The sequence below is a fragment of the Rattus norvegicus genome, chromosome 1 (assembly GCF_036323735.1).
Source record: "Rattus norvegicus strain BN/NHsdMcwi chromosome 1, GRCr8, whole genome shotgun sequence".
In the NCBI taxonomy this organism is placed as follows: Eukaryota; Metazoa; Chordata; class Mammalia; order Rodentia; family Muridae; genus Rattus; species Rattus norvegicus.
Window position 1 is genome coordinate 67,733,344 of NC_086019.1, and position 15,673 is coordinate 67,749,016.

At 38.6% G+C, this 15,673-nt stretch overlaps 1 protein-coding gene across 1 annotated transcript in view; it reads left to right on the forward strand.

Annotated features, from left to right (window-relative positions):
• Vom2r10 (vomeronasal 2 receptor, 10) overlaps nucleotides 1-15,045 on the forward strand; it is a 47,556-nt gene extending 32,511 nt beyond the window's left edge. The window contains exon 6 of the mRNA NM_001099469.1: nucleotides 14,117-15,045. Within this exon, the coding sequence (NP_001092939.1) occupies nucleotides 14,117-15,045 (929 nt within the window). The remainder of the gene's footprint in view (nucleotides 1-14,116) is intronic.
• The last annotated feature ends 628 nt before the right edge of the window (nucleotides 15,046-15,673 follow it).

Below are 15,673 nucleotides of genomic sequence, written 5' to 3' on the forward strand. Positions count from 1 at the left end.
GATAGAATTCTGCTCTGAACCTGTCTGGACCTGGGCTCTTTTTTGTTGGGAGACCTTTAATGACTGCTTCTATTTCTTTAGGTGTTATGTATGAACCCCGGTTTTTAATAGTTATTTGTCTCCCTGCAGTCTAACTTCATGCATTCTTTTTCTATTTTTTATATGAGCCCTCTATCAGTTGTAGGGTTGGCAACGATCTTTTCTCAATCTGTTGGTTTCTGTTTTTTCCTAACAGTGTCCTTTGTCTTACAGAACCTTTATAGTTTTATGAGACCCCATTTGTCGATTCTTTTTTTTTATAGCAATAAACTTTATTTTTTTCTCCATTTTATTAACTTGGGTATTTCTTATTTACATTCCTTTTTTATTTTTATTAACTTCAGCATTTCTTATTTACATTTCAATTGTTATTCCCTTTCCTGGTTTCCAGGCCAACATCCCCCTAGCCCCTCTACCTACCCTTCTATTTGGGTGTTCCCCTCCCCATTCTCACCACATTACCGCCCTCCCCACAACAATCACATTCACTGGGGATTCAGTCTTGGCAGGACTAAGGGCTTCCCCTTTCACTGGTGCTCTTGCTAGGCTTTTCATTGATAAGTATGAGGTTGGAGCCCAAGGTCAATCCATGTATGGACTTTGGGTAGTGGCTTAGTCCCTGGAAGTTCTGGTTGTTTGGCATTGTTGTTCGTATGGGTTCTCAAGCCCCTTCAAGCTCTTTCAGTCCTTTCTCTGATTCCTTCAACGGGGGTCCCATTCTCAGTTCAATGGTTTGCTGCTAGCATTTGCCTGTGTATTTACCATATTCTGGTTGTGTCTCTCAGGAGATATCTACATCTGGTTCCTGTCACTCTGCACTTCTTTGCTTCATCCATCTTATCTACTTTAATAGCTTCATATGTATGGGACACATGTGGGCCATGCTATGAACGCGTTTTTTTTATGCATCTGTTCTAAACTTTGCTTCCCTATTCCATCCCAAGGGTATTATTGTTCCCTTTTTATTTATTTATTTATTTATTTATTTATTTATTTATTTATTTATTTATTTATTTTTATTAACTTGAGTATTTCTTTTTTTTTTTTATTAACTTGAGTATTTCTTATATATATTTCAAGTGTTATTCCCTTTCCCGGTTTCCGGGCAAACATCCCCCTCCCCCCTCCCCTTCCTTATGGGTGTTTCCCTCCCAACCCTCCCCCCATTGCTGCCCTCCCCCCATAGTCTAGTTCACTGGGGGTTCAGTCTTAGCAGGACCCAGAGCTTCCCCTTCCACTGGTGCTCTTACTAGGATATTCATTGCTACCTATGGGGTCAGAGTCCAGGGTCAGTCCATGTATAGTCTTTAGGTAGTGGCTTAGTCCCTGGAAGCTCTGGTTGCTTGACATTGTTGTACTTTTGGGGTCTCGAGCCCCTTCAAGCTCTTCCAGTTCTTTCTCTGATTCCTTCAACGGGGGACCTATTCTCAGTTCAGTGGTTTGCTGCTGGCATTCGCCTCTGTATTTGCTGTATTCTGGCTGTGTCTCTCAGGAGCGATCTACATCCGGCTCCTGTCAGTCTGCACTTCTTTGCTTCATCCATCTTGTCTAATTGGGTGGCTGTATATGTATGGGCCACATTTGGGGCAGGCTCTGAATGGGTGTTCCTTCAGTCTCTGTTTCAATCTTTGCCTCTCCCTTCCCTGCCAAGGGTATTCTTTTTCCTCATTTAAAGAAGGAGTGAAGCATTCACATTTTGATCATCCGTCTTGAGTTTCGTTTGTTCTAGGGATCTAGGGTAATTCAAGCATTTGGGCTAATAGCCACTTATCAATGAGTGCATACCATGTATGTCTTTCTGTGATTGGGTTAGCTCACTCAGGATGATATTTTCCAGTTCCAACCATTTGCCTACGAATTTCATAAACTCATTGTTTTTGATAGCTGAGTAATATTCCATTGTGTAGATGTACCACATTTTCTGTATCCATTCCTCTGTTGAAGGGCATCTGGGTTCTTTCCAGTTTCTGGCTATTATAAATAAGGCTGCGATGAACATAGTGGAGCACGTGTCTCTTTTATATGTTGAGGCATCTTTTGGGTATATGCCCAAGAGAGGTATAGCTGGATCCTCAGGCAGTTCAATGTCCAATTTTCTGAGGAACCTCCAGACTGATTTCCAGAATGGTTTTACCAGTCTGCAATCCCACCAACAATGGAGGAGTGTTCCTCTTTCTCCACATCCTCGCCAGCATCTGCTGTCACCTGAGGTTTTGATCTTAGCCATTCTCACTGGTGTGAGGTGAAATCTCAGGGTTGTTTTGATTTGCATTTTCCTTATGACTAAAGATGTTGAACATTTCTTTAGGTGTTTCTCATCCATTCAGCATTCCTCAGCTGTGAATTCTTTGTTTAGCTCTGAACCCCATTTTTTAATAGGGTTATTTGTTTCCCTGCGGTCTAACTTCTTGAGTTCTCTGTATATTTTGGATATAAGGCCTCTATCTGTTGTAGGATTGGTAAAGATCTTTTCCCAATCTGTTGGTTGCCGTTTTGTCCTAACCACAGTGTCCTTTGCCTTACAGAAGCTTTGCAGTTTTATGAGATCCCATTTGTCGATTCTTGATCTTAGAGCGTAAGCCATTGGTGTTTTGTTCAGGAAATTTTTTCCAGTGCCCATGTGTTCCAGATGCTTCCCTAGTTTTTCTTCTATTAGTTTGAGTGTGTCTGGTTTGATGTGGAGGTCCTTGATCCACTTTGACTTAAGCGTTGTACAGGGTGATAAGGATGGATCGATCTGCATTCTTCTACATGTTGCCCTCCAGTTGAACCAGCACCATTTGCTGAAAATGCTATCTTTTTTCCATTGGATGGTTTTGGCTCCTTTGTCAAAAATCAAGTGACCATAGGTGTGTGGATTCATTTCTGGGTCTTCAATTCTATTCCATTGGTCTATCTGTCTGTCTCTGTACCAATACCATGCAGTTTTTATCACTATTGCTCTGTAATACTGCTTGAGTTCAGGGATAGTGATTCCACCTGAAGTCCTTTTATTGTTGAGGATAGCTTTAGCTCTCCTGGGTTTTTTGTTATTCCAGATGGATTTGCAAATTGTTCTGTCTAACTCTTTGAAGAATTGGATTGGTATTTTGATGGGGATTGCATTGAATCTGTAGATTGCTTTCGGTAAAATGGCCATTTTTACTATATTAATCCTGCCAATCCATGACCATGGGAGATCTTTCCATCTTCTGAGGTCTTCTTCAATTTCTTTCCTCAGTGTCTTGACGTTCTTATTGTACAGATCTTTTACTTGCTTGGCTAAAGTCACACCGAGGTACTTTATATTATTTGGGTCTATTATGAAGGGTGTCGTTTCCCTAATTTCTTTCTCGGCTTGTTTCTCTTTTGTATAGAGGAAGGCAACTGATTTATTTGAGTTAATTTTATACCCAGCCACTTTGCTGAAGTTGTTTATCAGCTTTAGTAGTTCTCTGGTGGAACTTTTGGGATCACTTAAATATACTATCATATCATCTGCAAATAGTGATATTTTGACCTCTTCTTTTCCGATCTGTATCCCCTTGATCTCCTTTTGTTGTCTGATTGCTCTGGCTAGAACTTCAAGAACTATATTGAATAAGTAGGGAGAGAGTGGGCAGCCTTGTCTAGTCCCTGATTTTAGTGGGATTGCTTCAAGTTTCTCTCCATTTAGTTTAATGTTAGCAACTGGTTTGCTGTATATGGCTTTTACTATGTTTAGGTATGGGCCTTGAATTCCTATTCTTTCCAGAACTTTTATCATGAAGGGGTGTTGAATTTTGTCAAATGCTTTCTCAGCATCTAATGAAATGATCATGTGGTTTTGTTCTTTCAGTTTGTTTATATGAGGGATCACGTTGATGGTTTTCCATATATTCAACTATCCCTGCATGCCTGGGATGTAGCCTACTTGATCATCGTGGATGATTGTTTTGATGTGCTCTTGAATTCGGTTTGCCAGAATTTTATTGAGTATTTTTGCGTCGATATTCATAAGGGAAATTGGTCTGAAGTTCTCTTTCTTTGTTGTGCCTTTGTGTGGTTTAGTTATAAGTGTAATTGTGGCTTCGTAGAAGGAATTCGGTAGTGCTCCATCTGTTTCAATTTTGTGGAATATTTTGGATAATATTGGTATGAGGTCTTCTATGAAGGTTTGATAGAATTCTGCACTAAACCCGTCTGGACCTGGGCTCTTTTTGGTTGGGAGACCTTTAATGACTGCTTCTATTTCCTTAGGAGTTATGGGGTTTTTTAACTGGTTTATCTGTTCCTGATTTAACTTCGATACCTTGTATCTCTCTAGGAAATTGTCCATTTCCTGAAGATTTTCAAGTTTTGTTGAATATAGGTTTTTATAGTAAGATCTGATGATTTTTTGAATTTCCTCTGAATCTGTAGTTATGTCTCCCTTTTCATTTCTGATTTCTTTAATTTGGACGCACTCTCTGTGTCCTCTCGTTAGTCTGGCTAAGGGATTGTCTATCTTGTTGATTTTCTCAAAGAACCAACTTTTGGTTATGTTGATTCTTTCTATGGTCCTTTTTGTTTCTACTTGGTTGATTTCAGCTCTGAGTTTGATTATTTCCTGCCTTCTACTCCTCCTGGGTGTATTTGCTTGTTTTTGTTCTAGAGCTTTTAGGTGTGCTGTCAAGCTGCTGACATATGCTCTTTCCTGTTTCTTTCGGCAGGCACTCAGCGCTATGACTTTTCCTCTTAGCACAGCTTTCATTGTGTCCCATAAGTTTGGGTATGTTGTACCTTCATTTTCATTAAATTCTAAAAAGTCTTTAATTTCTTTCTTTATTTCTTCCTTGACCAGGTTATCATTGAGTAGAGCATTGTTCAATTTCCACGTATATGTGGGCATTCTTCCCTTATTGAAGACCAGTTTTTGGCCGTGGTGGTCCGATAGCACGCATGGGATTATTTCTATCTTTCTGTACCTGTTGAGGCCCATTTTTTGACCAATTATATGGTCAATTTTGGAGAAAGTACCATGAGGAGCTGAGAAGAAGGTATATCCTTTTGCTTTAGGATAGAATGTTCTATAAATATCCGTTAAGTCCATTTGGCTCATGACTTCTCTTAGTCTGTCTACATCTCCGTTTAATTTCTGTTTCCATGATCTGTCCATTGATGAGAGTGGGGTGTTGAAATCTCCCACTATTATTGTGTGAGGTGCAATGTGTGTTTTGAGCTTTAGTAAGGTTTCTTTTACATATGTAGGTCCCCTTGTATTTGGGGCATAGATATTTAGGATTGAGACTTCATCTTGGTGGATTTTTCCTTTGATGAATATGAAGTGTCCTTCCTTATCTTTTTTGATGACTTTTAGTTGAAAATTGATTTTATTTGATATTACAATGGCTACTCCAGCTTGCTTCTTCTGACCATTTGCTTGGAAAGTTGTTTTCCTGCCTTTCACTCTGAGGTAGTGTCTGTGTTTGTCTCTGAGGTGTGTTTCCTGTAGGCAGCAGAATGCAGGGTCCTCGTTGCGTATCCAGTTTGTTAATCTATGTCTTTTTATTGGGGAGTTGAGGCCATTGATATTGAGAGATATTAAGGAATAGTGATTATTGCTTCCCGTTATATTCATATTTGGATGTGAGGTTATGTTTGTGTGCTTTCATTCTCTTTGTTTTGTTGCCAAGACGATTAGTTTCTTGCTTCTTCTAGGGTATAGCTTGCCTCCTTCTGTTGGGCTTTACCATTTATTATCCTTTGTAGTGCTGGATTTGTAGAAAGATATTATATAAATTTGGTTTTGTCATGGAATATCTTGGTTTCTCCATCAATTTCAATTGAGAGTTTTGCTGGATACAGTAACCTGGGCTGGCATTTCTGTTCTCTTAGGGTCTGTATGACATCAGTCCAGGATCTTCTGGCCTTCATAGTTTCTGGTTAGAAGTCTGGTGTGATTCTGATAGGTCTGCCTTTATATGTTACTTGACCTTTTTCCCTTACTGCTTTTAATATTCTTTTTTTATTTTGTGCGTTTGGTGTTTTGACAATTATGTGACAGGAGGTGTTTCTTTTCTGGTCCAATCTATTTGGAGTTCTGTAGGCTTCTTGTATGTCTATGGGTATCACTTTTTTTAGGTTAGGGAAGTTTTCTTCTATGATTTTGTTGAAGATATTTACTGGTCCTTTGAGCTGGGAGTCTTCACCCTCTTCTATACCTATTATCCTTAGGTTTGATCTTCTCATTGAGTCCTGGATTTCCTGTATGTTTTTGACCAGTAGCTTTTTCCGCTTTACATTATCTTTGACAGTTGAGTCAATGATTTCTATGGAATCTTCTGCTCCTGAGATTCTCTCTTCCATCTCTTGTATTCTGTTGGTGAAGCTTGTATCTACAGCTCCTTGTCTCTTCTTTTGGTTTTCTATATCCAGGGTTGTTTCCATGTGTTCTTTCTTGATTGCTTCTATTTCCATTTTTAATTCCTTCAACTGTTTGATTGTGTTTTCCTGGAATTCTTTCAGGGATTTTTGTGTCTCCTCTCTATGGGCTTCTACTTGTTTATTTATGTTTTCCTGGAATTCTTTCAGGGATTTTTGTGTCTCCTCTCTATGGGCTTCTACTTGTTTATTTATGTTTTCCTGGAATTCTTTCAGGCATTTTTGTGATTCCTCTCTGTAGGCTTCTACTTGTTCTCTAAGGGAGTTCTTCACGTCTTTCTTGAAGTCCTTCAGCATCATGATCAAAAATGAATTTGAAACTAGATCTTGCTTTTCTGGTGTGTTTGGATATTCCCTGTTTGTTTTGATGGGAGAATTGGGCTCCGATGGTGCCATGTAGTCTTGGTTTCTGTTGCTTGGGTTCCTGCGCTTGCTTCTCGCCATCAGATTATCTCTAGTGTTACTTTGTTCTGCTATTTCTGACAGTGGCTAGACTGTCCTATAAGCCTGTGTGTCAGGAGTGCTGTAGACCTGTTTTCCTCTCTTTCAGTCAGTTATGGGGACAGAGTGTTCTGCTTTCGTGCATGTAGTTTTTCCTCTCTACAGGTCTTCAGCTGTTCCTGTGGGCCTGTGTCTTGAGTTCACCAGGCAGGTCACTTGCAGCAGAAAAGTTGGTCTTACCTATGGTCCCAAGGCTCAAGTTCGCTCGTGGGGTGCTGCCCACGGGCTCTCTGCAGCGGCAGCAACCAGGAAGACCTGTGCCGCCCCTTCCGGGAGCTTCAGTGCACCAGGGTTCCAGATGGTCTTTGGCTTTTTCCTCTGGCGTCCGAGATGTGTGTGCAGAGAGGAGTCTCTTCTGGTTTCCCAGGCTTGTCTGCCTCTCTGAAGGTTTAGCCCTCCCTCCCACAGGATTTGGGTGCAGAGAACTGTTTATCCGGTCTGTTTCCTTCAGGTTTCAGCGGTGTCTCAGGCAGGGGTCCTGCTGCTCCTGGGCCCTCCCCCACGGGAGCCCAGAGGCCTTATACAGATTCCTCTTGGGCCAGGGATGTGGGCAGGGGTGAGCAGTGTTGGTGGTCTCTTCTGCTCTGCAGCCTCAGGAGTGCCCACATGACCAGGCGGTTGGGTCTCTCTCTCTCAAGGGGTCTGGGAGCAGAGAGCTGCTGCGGGCCGGGATCCTCGGGTGTGGGACTTCGTTTTATATTATCTTTGACAGTTGTTTTGATGTTTTCTATTTTATCTTCGGCCCCTTAGATTCTCTCTTCTATTTCTTGTATTCTGTTGCTCTTGATTGCATCTATGATTCCTGATCTCTTTCCTAGTTTTTCTGTCTCCAGTGTTGTCTCCTTTTGTGCTTCCTTTATTATTTCTATTTCTATTTTTAAATCCTGTATTGTTTTGTTCAATTCCTTCACCTGTTTACTTGTGTTTTCCTCTAATTCTTTAAGGGATTTTTGTGTTACCTCATTAAAGGCCCCTTCTTGTTTACCTTTTTTGTCCTGTATTTCTTTAAGGGATTTATTTATGTCCTTCTTAACGACATCTATCATCATCATGATATGTGATTTTTAATCTAAATATTGCTTTTCTGGTGTGTTTTGATATCCAGTATTTGATTTGGTGGGAGAACTGGTCTCTGATGATGTCAGGTAGTCTTGCTTTCTGTGGCTTAGTTTCCTGTGCTTGCCTCTTGCCATCAGGTTGTCTCTGGTGTTAGATTGTTTTGTTGATTCTGACAGTGTTTTGACCATCCTGTAGGCCTGTGTCAGCACTCTTGTAGACCTGTTTTCTTTCAGCTGGATCTTGGAGCAGAGAGCTACTCCTGGATTTGTGTGACCTGAAGCCTCCAGGTGGGTTCCTTGGTAAGGAAATTTTGGTCGTACCTCTGCTCTTAGATGTGTAGGTGCTCATGGCAACTGGCTTTCATCTCTCAGCACAGGGAGAAACCCGACAGGTCCTGCCCATGACTGTTCCTAGGTCTCTGTGCCCAGAGAGTTCAGAATGCACTAGGTGGGATTCTCTTGTGTCAGGAATGTGAGAAAAGTGGTGATCTCCCTTGAGGTCTCAGGATCCTTAGCATTTCTGAGGGTCTAGCTCAGATTTGGGTGCAGGGAGATGTGGGCCTGCTTCAGCCCCAAGCACAGTCAGAAATGGGAAATGTCCTGTCCAAGATGACTTCTCCCTTTGTGTGCCCTGAGGCCACCAGGTGGCTCCCTTGGAGCAGAAAAGTTGGTCTTAGCTTTGCTTTCAGGTGTGTAGGTGCTCCTGGTGACTGGCTTTCAGCTCTGGGCTCAGATAGAAACCTGACCCTCACTGCTCCTAGGTTCCTGTATACAGAGGGAACTAGGAAGGTTCCTCTTGGGTCAGAAATATGGACTGAAATAGTTGTCTCTCTTGAGGTCTCAGGATTGTCCAAGCTTCCAAGAGATTTGGGTGCTGGGAGCTATTGGGCTGTTTCAGTTCAGTTCTGGTCATGGGCAGAAACCAGTTCACCTTCTGAGATCTTTGATTTCTTTCTTCAGAGATGTGAAGTTCTTGTCATACAGATCTTTCATTTGCTTGGTTGGAGTAACACCAAATTATTTGTTTTGTTTGTGAATATTTTGAAGGGCGTCATTCAGTTTCTTTCATGAAAATTTTGAAGTTCTTTTCATTCAGAACTTTAACTTGCTTGGTAAGAGTTACACCAAGATATTTTGTATTATTTGTGCCTATTGTGAAGGGTGATGTTTATCTGATCTTTTTATCATCTGTTTATACTTTGTGTAGAGGAAGGCTACTAATTTATTTGAGTTAAATTATTATCCCGCCATTTTGCTTAAGTTGCTTATTAGATGTAGAAGGGCACTGGTAGATTTTTTTTTGAGGTCACCTTTTTAAACTATTGTATCATCCACAAATAGTGATACCTTGACTATTTTGTTTCAAATTTATGTCCCCATTCTATTATTATTATCTTATTGCTACATCTAGAACTTTGATTAATATATGTAGGAGAGATGGAGAGAGTGGGCATCCTTGTCTTTTCCCTTAACTTAGTGGGGTCACCTCAAGTATCTCTCCATTTAGTTTAATATTGGCTGATGGTTTGTTGTATATTGCTTTACTCTGTTTAGGTAAGGGCCTTAAATTCCTGATCTCTCCAAAACTTTAACATGAAGGGGTGTTATATTTTCTGAAATACTTTTTCAGCTTCCAATGAGATGATTATGTGATTTTTTCATTGAGTTTGTTTATATAGTGGGTTACATTAATAGATTTTTGTATATTGAACCATCTTTGCATCCCCAAAAATTATACAAGAGAATTTTTACAGCAGATATAACCATTCAAGTAGGTGGCTGAATATAAAATTAACTCAAGGAAACAGTAACCTGAATAAAATATTTGATAGTGATGATAAGGAAACAATACCATTCACAAAAAAACACAAATAACATCAACTTCATGTAGCTCTAAGCAAGTAAGTGGAAGATCTGTATAACACAAATTTCAGGTCCCTGAAGAGAGAAACTGAGGAAGATATCAGAAGTTGGAACTATCTCCCTTGCTTTTGGATGAGTAGACATAACATACTGGAAATGTCTATCTAACCAAAAGCAATGCCCAGATTTATTGCAATCCCTATAAAAACTCCACACAATTTTTTCCATATTTGAAACAACAATTTTCAACTTCATTTGGAAACTTCTGATTCTCATGAATTATCTATACTATCTTTATTTTAATACAAACCTTATATAATAATAAAATTTACTGTCACAATTTCACCCAATGAAATCCTTGCACACACACACACACACACACACACACACACACACGAATATATAAAGTGAATTTTTCAATGTATCCTGTGCACAATGATAATAGTTCACACACTAAGAACAAACTTGTGCAGTTCATGTTAATTATATTGTACAACAGGATGCAGCTCAAAGAAATGCTAAATTTTATAAATTTGAAAATATTATAGATAGAATGTTTAACAGTAAGGTAATATACTGTTTTTTATATGTTAAGATACCAATTGAATAATATTAATGAAATAAAACTGATATCTTGTTATCAATTCTATTTTAAGAAATATAGAATTAGTTCATACCCCCCTGTGTCTGTTAGGGTTTTACTGCTATGAACAAATACCATGACAAAGGCAACTTTTTATAAGGATAACATTTAATTGGAGGCTGGTATACCAGTTCAGAGGTTCAGACAGCTATCATCAAGGTGTGAACATGGCATCATCCAGTCAGGCATGATGCAGCAGGAGATGAGATTCTACATCTTCTGAAGGCTGCTAGGAAGAGACTATCTTCATGGTAGGTAGGACAAAGGTCTTAAAACCCATGCACATAGGACATATTTCTTCCATCAAGGCCATTCCTACAGATAGTGACACTCCCTAGTCCAAGTTTATTCAAACAAGGACATTCCACTCCTTGGTTTCCATAGGCTTATTTAAACAGTTGAGTCTATGGAAGCAATACCTAGGCATAGCAATATAAAAAAGTACATTTTATCCAATTTATAACATCCATATCATCTATAACAGTTTCACTAATGTGAGAAGTGCAAGGTCAAAGTCTCTCCTGAGATTCATTTAAACTCTTAACTGTAATGCCCAAAGCAAGACACAAGGCAAACTCCAAACTCTGGATCTCCAGGTCTGATATCAAGGAAGTCTTCATACCTCCACACTTTTTTTCATCTTTGTTGACTGCAACAAACGTCTTTTCTTCTTATCTGGTTCCAATCCCTGTTAGCAGCTTTCCTCAGCATATATCCTATGGCTCTGTTTTTTGGTGTTTCCAAGGCATCTTCAGCATTATAGCTTCTCATTCCAATGTCTGGGATCCATATATGATCTTATAGGCTCCTCTGAAGGGCTTGTATTACTTCTATAGCTCTGCCCTCCGTAGCACTCCAGGCTCTGGTTGACTCCACTCTACTCTTACTGGTGTTCTTGGTGATAATACCATGCTTCTGGCATCTCCAGAACATTTGGGTCTCCCATTGCCGCTAGGCTTCACCAATTAATTTCCTTTCATAGGCTCTGTTCATGCTGCTAAGCCTCAATGTCTTTGTACGACACCTGCAGGCCTGGGCTAACAACTGCCACTGATGCTTTATCTTCACCAATGGCTTTTCTGGCCTTCCATAGTGCCAAGTCTCAGCTACTCTCCATGACTCCTTCATACTTTCAAAATCAGTATCACTTGTGTGACTCTAACATCAAGTCCAGCTGCAGCACTAGGTAAAACTTTGGGTATACAGCTTCTATGTTCTCACAGAAAACACTTCCCAGATGAATTCACCGCAGTGATGATGCTCTTTTCTTAACTGTTGCTAATTTTTGAGCTCCAGCTAACCAGCCTCAATTGTTCCAGTAATCTCCTTCTCTTATTAACCCATAGGCCAGAGCCCCAGGGCCAATGCTGCCAAGTTTGTCTGCTTACTAGTACTGGAATATGGCTCTCCATTTCTATTACCAGGTTTTGTTTTACAATTTTCTAGCTGCATAAGCTTGGCTGTACTGGGGCTTGATCTGTAGATTGATCTTTAACTCAGAGGTCTGCCACGGCTCTGTTTCCAGATTGCTAAAATATGCTATCATACTTACATTTTCTCTACTTGGATTTGAGTCTGTCACAGGCTGGACTTAAACTCAAATACCTGCTTTTCTTTGTCACCATGCCTTGGTCTATGTTTTTTCATAGCTACTGTTCACCACATGTGGGTCAAAGGCCTGTGTCTTCGAGTTTGCCCTGTATTTCAGGATTGTACTCCATTCCTTTTTCAATTGAAAATACAAACAATAAGTTTTGTTGGGTGGGATCTTACCTGGAGATCTATTCTCTTAATACAGTCATTCTCTCTTTGAACATAGGACTCAACTTTATTTCATTTTTTGGTGCCCTTTTATTTTTACTGGAACCATGTGTTTTATATATTTTTTTCTAATCTTGCTATGCTTGCATGAAAATGTTCTTCTTGAGACTTAACTAGAGATCAAAGCATATGTTCAGCTCTTTGGAGCTTCCTTTTCCAATCCAGTTAATATAATTCTTTTTATCTTAGCCTCAGCTAGGCTCTTTAGACAAGGGAAAAAGGCAGACACATACTTCATCAAAATATCACAAGAGCAGTCCCATCTAAATATTATTTTCCTCTGTTACTTCTAGAACTAAGCTTCTGCAGTTCAAATCACCCTCAGCAACAAAGTCTTCCATATTCCTACAAGGATGGCCCATTAAGCCGTACTTAAAGCATTGTATTGCTTTCCAAATCAAAATCTCAAGTTTCACATTCTTATAACCAAAAACACAGTCAATCTTATTTCAACAATACCTCACAAATGGGGTATTGCCTATGTTGTAGTTTGGTTTTTACTGCTGTGAACAAAAACTTTGACAAAGTCAACTTTTAAAAGAACAACATTTAATTAGAACTATCTTACAAATTTTCAGTAAGTTATCCTCAAGTCAAGAGCATGACAACATCCAGGCAGTCAAACACAGGAGTAGGTGAGGGTTCTACATTGTCAGGTGAAAGATTCTAAGAAAAGACTGACTTCCAGGCACCTAAGATGAGGGTTTTAAAATCCACACTCACAGTGACATACTTTTTTCAACAAGACCACATTTCCAAATAGTGGTACTCTCTGGACCGAGTATGTTCAAACTAACATACCCAGATAATACAATTTATAAATATAGTAACATCTATTTTGTGTTAATCATAATATTTCCAAAAATATTTAAAAAGATTCACAGCAGAGGATTATAATGTTTTTGAAAATCCGTCACATCTTCTGGGAATAATCTATTTATGAGAAAATATATTCTTGCTTCAAATGGTAAGAAAACATATTATTGACTGATATTTGAGTACTACCTAATGTAGTAGCGTGTATTTCATAAGCTCCAGCAGAGAATATACAGAATTTGAGAGCACAAAGAGTTTTGAGGAAAAAAAGTAAATTTAGGATTCACATAGAAGAAAACATTATCTGAAAAGTTTTGTAACGAATACGTCCTCTTATCTAGAGTTTCTATGTTTAAGTTAAAAGGGATATGTGACTTATGAGTACTATCAGGGCCCAGGTAGCTTTTTGCAGTATAATTTATTATTTCAGTTACTTTCACAAGAGGTATAGCATTGTCACTAAAGGTAAAAAAATAGTACAAAAGAGAACAAAATCATTAAGTTAGTAAAATTTAAATTACAATTAAGAACATCATTAAGGAATTTACTAGAAGGTGATCAGTACCTGAAAAGATAACAATACTATTCTTTACAAAGTTAGAGCTTGAAAGTCTACATATTTTCCCACTGAAACCATTCCAGTTGTACATACACCAGCTCTAGTAAATGGATTGAGTAGTTATTAAAATGTAAAAAGTAGAGATACAGAGCACATTGAGTAGTGAGTAAAAAGTTAGGGAAGGAAATGAGTGTGATGATAGTAATTAAAGAAGGATTGGATCAAATCCTATTACATGTGAATATAAAAATGGAAAGAAATAAGGAACAAGGTGTCCTTTATAAAATTAGAATTATGCATACCAGTATTTAATTAATTTGTCCCCGAGAAAACAAAGTACAGTGACTTCTGTGACAATCCCTGTATTTAGAAATGTCTCATAATAAAATCTTAGCCTGGACTCATGGCCTCATGATAACATATATTTCTGAACAGATTCTGACCAGTGTGTGAGGTGTCCAGAAAGTCATTATCCAAATACAGAGAAGAGCAACTGCTACCAAAAAACTTCGAGCTTTCTGGCCTTTGAAGAACCCTTGGGGATGGCACTAGCCAGCATAGCTTTGTGTTTATCTGCACTTACAGCTTTTGTTATAGGGATCTTTGTGAAATACAGAGACACTCCCATTGTCAAGGCCAATAATCAAGCTCTGAGTTACATTTTGCTCATCACACTCAAATTCTGTTTTCTATGTTCTTTGAATTTCATTGGTCAGCCCAACACAGCTGCCTGCATCCTTCAGCAGACCACTTTTGGAGTTGCATTCACTGTGGCTCTTGCCACTGTGTTAGCCAAAGCTATTACTGTGGTTCTTGCCTTTAAGGTCAGTTTTCCAGGAAGAATGGTAAGGTGGCTAATGATATCAAGGGGTCCATACTACATTGTTCCTATCTGCACCCTGATCCAACTTCTTCTTTGTGGAATATGGATGACAATGTCACCACCATTCATTGACCAAGATCCTCATACTGAACATGGACACATCATCATTTTGTGCAACAAGGGTTCATCTCTTGCTTTCCACGCTGTACTGGGATACCTCTGTCTCTTGGCCCTGGGAAGTTATACCATGGCCTTTTTGTCTAGAAATTTGCCTGATACATTCAATGAATCGAAATTTCTGTCATTAAGTATGCTAGTGTTCTTCTGTGTCTGGGTCACCTTTCTTCCTGTCTACTACAGCACTAAAGGGAAGGTCATGGTGGCTATGGAAGTATTCTCTATCTTGGCTTCCAGTACAGCACTCCTTGCCTTCATATTTGGTCCCAAGTGTTACATTATCTTGTTGAGACCAGACAAGAATTCTTTTAATCATGTAAGGAAAAAAGCACATTTTAGACGGAAGAATTCTCCTAAAATATAGTTGAAAAAAAGAAGTGTAGCTTTTATGTTAACAACTTCATAGTAATCATTAATAGATCATTCTAAAATATGTTATACAGTTATAATATGAGTGCAATTATAACAGGGTTTATTTATTTACCTAACTATATTATAATATTATAGTATAAAAGCCATTTACTTTTCATGCTTTTGGTCATTCAACTTTTCTGAGTCTAAGATCTGATGGCTCTATTCCTGGATCATTTCAAATGTTTGTATCCTTTCTTGAAATAAACTCTTCCTTTTTATTTATTGTTTCAACTTTATTTTGAACTTCATAAATTTTCTTCCTTCTGCTTGAAATAGCAAAACATTTAGTTTGGAAAGTCCATTGGAATATATTTTCTTAATGTCCATTAATTAATCATACTAAAAACTTAATTTCCACATAAATAGCATATAAAATTATCATGTATTTAATTTTCAATATATCATGTTAGAATATGAACAAGATATATGTAAAGCTCTCAAGGTATTTAATTAATTTATAATGGTCTGTTTGAATTTATGTTTTTATATTGAAAAGCAACAGCTATCTGTCATAATTTAAATGTTATCTTTTATAATATAATGGCTTTCTAGTCAAGTGAGTTATTTAAATCTGTCTA